Source organism: Melozone crissalis, unplaced genomic scaffold (assembly GCF_028551555.1).
Source record: "Melozone crissalis strain CALT ecotype California unplaced genomic scaffold, PUWL_Pcris_2 ptg000002l_1, whole genome shotgun sequence".
Lineage (NCBI taxonomy): Eukaryota > Metazoa > Chordata > Aves > Passeriformes > Passerellidae > Melozone > Melozone crissalis.
The window spans coordinates 762,538-771,746 of record NW_026535780.1 but is presented as its reverse complement, the minus strand read 5'-3'; the positions used below and the strand labels follow the sequence as shown (position 1 = coordinate 771,746).

The window sequence follows — 9,209 nt, the reverse complement described above, 5'->3', positions numbered from 1 at the left end:
ATAGAATTCAGTTTATTCCGAAATGGAGTCACAAAAATGCCATTTCTGTCAGTGCAGAAAAAATAAAATCTGGGGAGAGGCTTCCTGAAGTGAATGCAGAGTAATTTTAATATATTTCAGCATTATTCCCATTCAACTTGCAGGCGAAAACGCCTCCGCTTTTATCCCAAAACATGGATACATCCAGCAGCTACACCCAGCGTGCCACACCACGCAGTCACACAATAGAATAAAATAACACTTTATTGTGCCCAGTTTCTGTTTAACAACTGGAATATTAAAGGCTTTCTCAGAGCAAAATGATACAGGGTGGAAAATGGGGGAAAAAAATATTGGCACAAGAGAATGGCGGGGATGGAATGAAAGGCAAAAAATGCACGGAGTTATAAATGCCAGGAGTAGGAGAGATGGTGGCCACATGGGGCCATTCTGCACGTGCAGGGCTTCATTTTACCCCTTTCTCTCACAAACATCATTTTATGTTGTCATCAGAGCGTGGAAAGAGCAAAAAAAGCCCCTCCTGATGGGAGGTGACCTTCCAGGTGGGAGGCACAGGGCAGCATTCCCACCTGATGGATCGCAGCTTGAACCATGCCATGCAAAGCCAAGCAGCTCATTTTTCCCCCCAAAAAACAACCCTCAAAAACCCATCCTGAGGATGCAGGCGAGACTGGCCAGGACGCCCAGGGTGAGGAGGGTGGAACTGGTTTTCACACTGTTGGCCCCACTCATGTTGCACAAGGAGCTCTCGCAGCAGCTGGTGGCGACTCCAGCTACGCCGATGTTCAGGTCAATTGTTGGGCAAAATGCAGAACATTTCTTGGTGATTCGCTGGCTCCGGTCACTGCCTGGAGTGGGAGGGAGAGAAAACAGCAGGAAAAGTTCAGTTTTTCATCTCAATTTTTTTTTTTTTTTTTTTTTTTAGGCAGGTTTCAGTCATAGCCTGGCCGTGCAATCCCGTGGGGAATTTGTTGTTCTGCCCTCGATGCCGTTGGGTTTTCCCTTGGGTTTCATCACATTCCATCATTATTTGTGTATGTGTGACCTATGGACACCCTCTCCAGGCCTTACAAGTCCTTTGCTGGTTTCGGGGCCAGCTGAGGGCAAGAATTTGGGACTTATTTGTACAATGTGAGATTGCAAGAGTTTGGCACCGTGCCTCGGGATTGCTTCTTCCATAGCACCCGGCACTTTCCATTTCCACCATCTCATGGGCATAAACTTGAGCTTGGAGTTGAGACAAGGAATTTGTGCAGGGATAATAAAAAATAATTACTTTTATTCCAGCATCTCTCTTTCCTCAAAATGTTTAATCAGCAGTATTTTAATTTTGAGTTTAATCAGAAGTATTTTTACAATATGTCGCAACAGGCGCGGGCCAAGTTCCCACCTTCCCAAGATTTGTTCTCTGCATGCTAAAATCCTCATTAATTCCTCCATTGTACTGCCTGGTGGGAGGAGGATGAGTGTCAGCCCCACCTGAGCCCCACCTTGTCCTCAGGGCCTTGGGAAATCTCCGCACTCACCAGTTCCTGAGGTGGAATAGGTTGTCAGACAATACTTCTCGTGATCCGAGCATTTGGTGGTGCTGAGACAGTGGATGTTGGAAGTAGCATCCTTGCAGGTGAAGCAGGTCAGGGAGAAAGCTGCAAAAGAAGCACAAGAACATCCATCAGGCACCTCTGGGAATGTCCTCAGGAGCACAAAACGGAGGGTGGATGGATGGAGGATCCATCAAGCCCAGTGGCCACAGGCAAAAAATTCCTGCATGGGTTAAACTTGGCTCCAAGGACTCTCCAGAAGCCAGATTAAGCTCAAATTGCTGCCACAGCTGTGGTTTGCTCATTTAGGAACCTTCAGGGATCTTCCCTTTGAATGTTTGGTTGACTCTCCCTTGAATCCATTAAAACATCTGGCATCTCCACTGTGTTTTTGGGAAGAGCAGCCCAGTCTCCCATCACTTGTAGTGTGAAGCTCTTGGGTTTTCTCTGCAACCTGGCCCCTCCAAGCCTCAGTTTCTGGCCACTGGTTCCTGTATGGAGACACTGGACCAGGGAATCTGTGGCTGGCCCATCCCTGGAAGTGTCCAAGGTCAGGCTGGATGAGGCTTGGAGCAACCTGGGATAGTGGAAGGTGTCCCTGCTATGGGCAGAGGTGGAACTGGATGATCTTTGAGGTCCCTTCCAACCCAAACCATTTCAGGATTCTATGATTTATTCTATGTGGGCATCAGAATGGTTCTTTCTCTCAGTCATCCAGCAAAACGCCGGAAAAATTTGAGTTAGGATTTCTGTCACTGTCTAAACTCTGTCTTAAATGGGGTGCAGACATGTGCCATGCAAAAAACAAAAAACAAAACAAAAACAAAAAACAAACAAACAAACAAAAAAGTACAAACATTCAAAGGCAGCAGCTGTCCAGGACTTGCCCTGAAGCTCTGAATATGAATACCAAACACTAAAATGAGACTTTTTTAAGATCCCCTCCAACCCAAACCTTTCTATGATTTGGGTTGATTTTCAGAGCTCTCCTGTGCCAGGAGGAAAATCTTGGATCTGCAGAAGTCCAGGCTCAGCAAATGCCTGCCTTGGCTGCAGCAGATTCCCTTTCCCAGCCATCCATGGGGAATAACTTCCTTGCTCCACAAAACGTGCACATCTGGAACACCCAGCATCTGCAAAGTGCTTTGCTGAAATCAGTGAATGAGAACAGCTGGCACTCGACGAGGCTGAAGCATCATTGAGAGCAAAGAGATCCTTGGGGAAGGATTCTTTGCATGATAAGGGGAATTTCCTCCTCATCTGTTTATCTGGCTGCAATGTCACCCTCCAGGGATTAAACTCATCCTCATTTCAAGAATATCCCTGGCTACTGGAAGTTAATGCCGCGCTAATTCTTGCGGCAGCTTTGTCCTTTAGCTTTGCCTTCCTTGCTCCTCATCTTCCTCACTCCTCACCCAAGTTTCTTTGTGCATTTGTCAGTGATGTCCCAACCTCACCACTGCCCTCATTTGACCTTGGACAAGTCCTTCTGGCCCAAACAGGCTCCTTGAGTGTCCTGCTAGCCCAGATCTGGCTCCTTGAGTGTCCTGCTGGTGCAGCTCTGGCTCCAGCTCAGCCATGACCACAGGATCACTGTTTTGCTTTTAGCTCTCTATTCTTCCTCTGCCTGTGTGGAAATTCTGCCTTCTTCTCCCACTCCTGCCAACATCCCCATGGCCTTTCCTCTTGTGGCCCACAGCCCTCACATTCCCTGCTCTTCCTCTGTTGTCCCTCACTGACTGGCCCTGAGCAGAGGCCACCAGATAACTCAGATCCCACCTCCCACCATTCCTGTGGTCATTCCAAAAGCCTCAGACTTGGCACCCGGCTCTCTTTGACTTCATATCCAGACTTTTTCAATTTGCTTCCTGTCGTGGTCGTACCCATCTCCAGAAGCTCCATTTGTCCTGCCTGGCTCTTGCCTTGTCCTGACCTTTCAGGCACAAATTTATTTTTATCAAGTCTGGGACCCTCCTTTAAATTGTCCAAAGTGTTTGGTTTCATTCTCTTTTCTCATGCAAAATTCTCTTATATGGAATATGATATGGGATATTTCACCTCCACCCCACTGGGAACCACCCTTTCCTCACAGAAACGCTCAGTTCCCAAACTGGATTTTCCAGACACAGAGCTCACTTTAATCCTTAATAAATGCAGCATCTTTAATCCAGGCCAATTCCCAGGAAAACTTCCTGAATCAGTGCAGGAAACGGTGGAGCTGGTTCCACGCCCAAATCCTAATTCCACCTCCCAAAACTCCCAATTTCAGACTCCAGTCGCCCTGGGAGCCTCCTTGGCAGGAGAAGGAGGAAGCACCACTCAAGGATGGATTTTTCCACCTCTCTCTGTGCTCCAGAGATTTCTGACTCACCAATTAATCCAGAACTCTGGGATTGGCTCCTAAACTGGCACACCCTGAAGTCAGGGAGGACAATTTTGGTCAAGCTAGAGAAAAACACTATAATTTTATTTCTTGAGGTATCTGTTGCAACAAGGGCTGAGAGGGGAAGGAAGTTTTATTTCTTCCAGATGCAAACCTTGAGTTAATCCAGGCTGCCTTGGGATGTCTCCACACTCACCAAGAGCTGTGCTCTAACTGAAGAGAAAATATTCCTCAAGGAATTTGCTGTCTCATTCCTTGATCTTTTAAAAAAATGGGAGTAAAGCTGCAGGAAAAGATCCTTTTATTTGCCTTAACATCCTGAGCTTGAGCACAATTCCAAGTTTCAAGTGAAATCCATCAATAGGAACATTTCCCTCCTCAAATTGAGTGGGAGCCAAAAAAATCTGTTAGTCCAGGACCAGAACGCCCAGGAATTTGCAGGTCAAATCCTATAGTGAAAAAATTCAGTTTGCAAAAAGGCAAAAGCCCCCCTAGCTGAGGAAATCAACCATTCCCCTAAAACAGAGGGATATTCCAGGCTGCACCTTCTGTTCCCTGCCTGTCCCAGAGCACGAGGTGTGGTCACTGGCAGAGTCCAGCCAGGAAAATTGAGGCGCAGCTTCCCAGTGCTCTCCCAAAAAATCCCCCAGGCAATTATCAGAGTGAGAATGGGACTCTGTGTCTCCATCCCAAACCTGGGATCAGCTGGGAATCCTGGAATCATTAAGGCTGGGAAAGATCTCCAATCCAGGTTCAGCACTAAACCCTGGCTCTGAGCACCACATCCTTGGATTTTCAGAACACTCCCATGGATGTGATCCCAACATTTCCCTGGGCAGCCTGGATGCTCTATCACTCTTTCCATGATGGAATTTTTTCCTAATAGATCAGATTCCATGATCTTAGTGATCTTTTAAAACCTTAGGGACTCTGTGATCAGCAAAGTTGCACCTGGAAGCAACAAGGAAGGGCTGGGAGCCAGAATTGCACCTTCGTGTGGCTCAACCATGTCATCACTTTAGGAAATGATGGTTTGAGGTGCAACCAATTAAAAAAAAAAAAAATTAAAAAATCAGGCTTTAGTGCCAAATCCAGAGATTTACTGCACATATTACCCTGGATATCCCTCATGGATATCCCTATTCCCATGGAGCCATCCCAGGGGCTGGGCTGGGTCTGTGGAATTGTCTGAGGTGGGAATCTCACCCCCCACTCCTCATCACACCTCCAACTCCAGGTGGGGTTAAACCCCCTGTCCCCTTCCTCCTGGAATAACTCCTTCCTGACCCTCCAGCTTCACCATCCACACTGCAAAAATCCTGGAATACCAAAGACATGCCCCAAAGTTTTGGGATGATTCCCCAATTCTTTCGGGACTCACCACTTTCCGTGCACAGGGCGACGCCAAGCACGACCAGGAGGAAAAGCTTCATCCTTTAGAGGTCTGGGAGCCTCCAAAATAAGCAGGGCTCAGGCAGGGCAGGTTTTATACCTCTGCAGTGCTCGCTTTGATCCAGAGATAATAACCAGAGGCTGCTGTGTCAGATGATGGATAATTGGGAGCAGCGTGTCCGGGCTTGTATGGAGAAGGGCGTTTTTTTGGAAATCGTGAGGGGGGTGTGTTTTCCACCACAACTTCTCCTTTTCCTGGTTGTTTCACAACGCAGCTGCTCCAGCTGACGTTGAACTCTGCAACAGTTTCTAATTCTGGAGAAGTGAGGGAAAAGCAAAACAGGAAAACAAAGCAATTTTCCCTGCAAAAGAATAAGGGTTTCATTTCCAGGTCTCGGAGCGGGCTGCATCCTCCAAGATCGTGTCCTTGCACATATGGAAATTGAGGGAATTTAAATTTAAAATTGAATTTGGGATGGGAACTTCTCCCAAATGTCTCACAGAATTGTCAAGACAGTGAGATCAGAAGAGCAGAATCCTTCCACTCCTTTTCATAGGGGGCCAGGCATCATTTTCTGTCTCCTTTTTAAGTTCAAAATCAGAAATATTTCTGAGATATTTTTTATGAGGAGAAAATGTTATCTTATTAAAAAATAAATTCTACAGAGCAAAGGAAAATGTCCATGTAAGTTAAAAAATAGAAATAACACCCACTCCCATGGCATGGAACAAGCTGGGAATTTTTTCACAAATTCATTTAAAAAAAAAAGTCAGTGAGAAAAACACAAACTAATTAAAGCATGGAGAAGGAGGGGCTGGCTGATCAATGATCTTAACTCATTAAGTCTTCAGAAGAAGAAAATGTGTGAAATGCCAAACAGGATTATTCCATTGGATTCCCAGATTGTGCTCTTTACTACTCCTTTTTTTTTCCCCCCTTTAAGTCGCGTTTCATCCAATCTCCATGAATAAAACCAGAACCTTTCCCACCTTCTTGGGGATTGTCGTTGTTTTTCCCTCCCACTGTTGCCTTTCTGCCATCGAGTCGCAGAACAGAGGCACAATCCCAGGAAAAGTCGAGCTGGATCCTCTCACGTGGCCCTCGGAGCTGCAGGAGCTGCCCCAAATCCTCTGCCAGCGCCCTTGCTGCTCTCCATCTGCTTTATCCCCTCTCTCCTTCTCTCCAACTCGCCCAGACCCCCATCTCCCATGGAATATTTTGGGATTCTGACATGCCCCACCTCCAGCCCTCCTCTCACCGGGAAAACACGCCAGGTTTCCTGAAGTGATGTCAGTTTTTCCAGCACCTCCAAGCTGGACTTATAAACACTGTCCCTCTGCAGCCCTGCACGAGTAAGGGAATTTTGGCTTTCCCAATAGGCAGAGCGCGAAACTAATTTGGAGCAGGGGTGGCAATTAGCCAGAAAAGCTCCAAGGAAAGGCGAGGTTTGGCTCTGTCGGCCTCCTCGTGGCAGCCAGCAGGAGGAAAACAAAGCTCCCTCCATGCCAGTGCAAAACATTGCAAAATATTTTATTTTCTCCAAGCCAGGATAGATTTAATGAGGTTTTACTGGTAAATCCATGTTTTCTGGGGCCTATCTGGAAGGCTCCAATCCCGAGGGGGTGCTGTTCCATCCCAGAGCCAGCCCACGTTGGGGTTTATCTCCAGCAGCATCCCCTGACAGGTTCAGAAATAGCAGCTCAGGCACTGCTTATTTTTTTTTTTTTCCCTTCCCTCAAAATCTCATCCATGCCAAACCCTAAAATATCTCCTGTCTCCTGCAAGCTGCTGAGATTTGGAGAGGGACAGAATGGATTTCTTCAAGGCTTTATTGCAGGATTCCTGACAGATTTTCCACGAGATGCTCCTGAAATCTTCCAGCTGGTCCATATGGCCCTCTGATATTTTGTCCCTACCGGGGCCAGGTGACAGAATGAGAGGAGCCCATGAGGGCAGGAAGGACAAAAATGACACGAGAAGAACTGAGAAAAAGGAGAAGTTAAAATCCCAGTTTACAAGAATTTGGAATTCATGAAATTCAGGATGATTTTGTTAAGAGCAACAGGGGAATTAACTGGAGGTGAAAGTGGAAGGTGAGGTGGAAAGATTTATTTCCCTTGGCGCAGTGGAGTGGAGAAGGAAAGGAGGAGAATGTTTTGTTTATATTGTTCTAAACCTGGTTGAAATTATCACATGAGAAGGGCAAACAATTGTTTATTTTGGGTGGAAAATGCAATTTTCATCAAACAAGTGCTGAAATGCAAAAGTAGCTGTGAAACTCAGATGTTGTTACTAAATGTAGAACTTTAAGTTGGCTGAAAGCTTCGAGAAGCATCTTAGAAACTATTGTGATTAACATAAAGTGATTTTTAAAAGTGCCAAATCCCCAGGTTTCTGAGGAAATAGTCCCCTCAGAAATTCTGCAACAATTCCCTTTCAGTTATCCCATTGATATAAATTCCAGAACATCTTTCCCAACCAGAAATTAAATCTTTATAGGATGACTAAGCCTAATCCCATTTTTACAACTTTCACCCAACACTGCCTTTTCTCCCCGTTGCACGGAAACACATGGAATTTGCAGTGCTGCTGGAGTAGGATTCCCCTCAAACCCAGCACAGGATTCCCATCAAATCCAGCCCAGGATTCCCATCAAATCCAGCACAGGATTCCTCTCAAATTTGGAGCAAGATTCCCCTCAAATCCAGCACCAGATTCCCCTTAAATACAGCACAGGATTCCTCTCAAATCCAGTGCGGGATTCCTCTCAAATCTGGAGCAAGATTCCCCTCAAATCCAGCACCAGATTACCCTGAAATTCAGCACAAGATTCTGCTCAAATCCAGCTCAAGATTCCCCTCAAATCCAGTACAGGATTCCTCTCAAATCTGGACCAAGATTCCCCTCAAATCCAGCACCAGATTCCCCTCAAATTAAACAGGGCTGGAGGCCTTTTTTCCAGGTACCATTATAAAGACCCTCCCAAAATTCAGTGCTGCACTTTTCCTCACTCTTCAGCACCAAGATTATTTTATTTGCCTATTTTAGCTGTAGTTCTGCTCCTCCAAGAGCTGAAGGGTATCTCCATCCCATTCCCAGCATTCCCAAGCCTGGAAATGCAGCAGAAACCCTGGAAAGGGACAGAGCAGAGACCTTCCCAGTCACCTCAGACACCATCACCTCTTCCAGGCTCTTCCTGCCCATTTCCCACAGGAAAATCAGGAGGAATCACTCAGCAGCTTCTCCAAGCAGGCACAGGGGTCTCCTTTCCAGATTCCAGCAGCATTTTCCTTACCTTGGGCATCTCCAGCATCTTGGGGTGGGACATTTACCTGTTTTAAAAGCTGGAGCAACCCACCTTGCAGAGATCCCAGGAGAACTTCCCAATGCAAATTCCTGCAGGACCAAATTCCTGGTTGTGTCTCAGCATCTAGAAGACAATTCCTACTGTTGTTTGCAATGGGAGCAACACAAACATCTCTGACCTTTCCTTATCTCAGAGGGATCTGGGAGACCATCCGGCTCTGTGGAGTGTCTGGAGCTGCTGGATGGAAGAAAGTTAGGAAAGGCAGCTTGGAGAAGGCTCCCAAGTGCTAAAAAGAGGAATTCTGATTTCTCAGGTTGGCCCTGGTGCGGATACAACAAACACACTCTAGAATAACACAAATCTTTATTTTGTCTGACAAGTATCACACACGTGCTATCAAAACAGCTTTTCCAGGGGAAAAATTAGTATAAAACAAGGGGCGGGGGGGAAATAGGTGTTGTGTTGGGATCTGAAGCAACGTCTTGGAATACAACAGGGTCGCTGCTGGAAACCTTCGGCTGAGGTTTCTCACTCGGGGAATTCCTCGTGGCTCCTCGGGTGGTCACAATCTCCTGCCAGGCCTGA

General features: G+C 46.5%; 1 protein-coding gene across 2 annotated transcripts; it reads right to left on the bottom strand.

Annotated features, from left to right (window-relative positions):
• Positions 1–225: 225 nt before the first annotated feature.
• On the bottom strand, positions 226–6,655 carry LOC128947104 (lymphocyte antigen 6E-like). Of its 2 annotated transcripts, none has more exons than XM_054291353.1 (4): positions 6,576–6,655; positions 5,306–5,631; positions 1,527–1,646; positions 226–848 (listed from the first exon to the last, which is right to left on the bottom strand). In XM_054291353.1, the coding sequence occupies exons 2-4, from the start codon at positions 5,355–5,357 to the stop codon at positions 640–642; spliced, it is 381 nt and encodes a 126-aa protein (XP_054147328.1). In that variant the 5' UTR covers positions 5,358–5,631; positions 6,576–6,655; the 3' UTR covers positions 226–639. The 2 variants fall into 2 exon arrangements, with proteins under 2 accessions (XP_054147328.1, XP_054147244.1); XM_054291269.1 differs by lacking the exon at positions 6,576–6,655 and adding an exon at positions 6,307–6,515.
• Positions 6,656–9,209: the final 2,554 nt, after the last annotated feature.

What these genes read in the sequence shown, in the direction of transcription:
- LOC128947104 (XM_054291353.1), bottom strand. Translation starts at nt 5,357, where the DNA reads ATGAAGCTTTTCCTCCTGGTCGTGCTTGGCGTCGCCCTGTGCACGGAA. An exon ending in CGCCCTGTGCACGGAAAGTG is followed by an intron (nt 1,647 to 5,305) that starts GTGAGTCCCGAA and finishes CTTCTTTTGCAG; the next exon opens with CTTTCTCCCTGACCTGCTTC. An exon ending in CTATTCCACCTCAGGAACTG is followed by an intron (nt 849 to 1,526) that starts GTGAGTGCGGAG and finishes CTCCCACTCCAG; the next exon opens with GCAGTGACCGGAGCCAGCGA.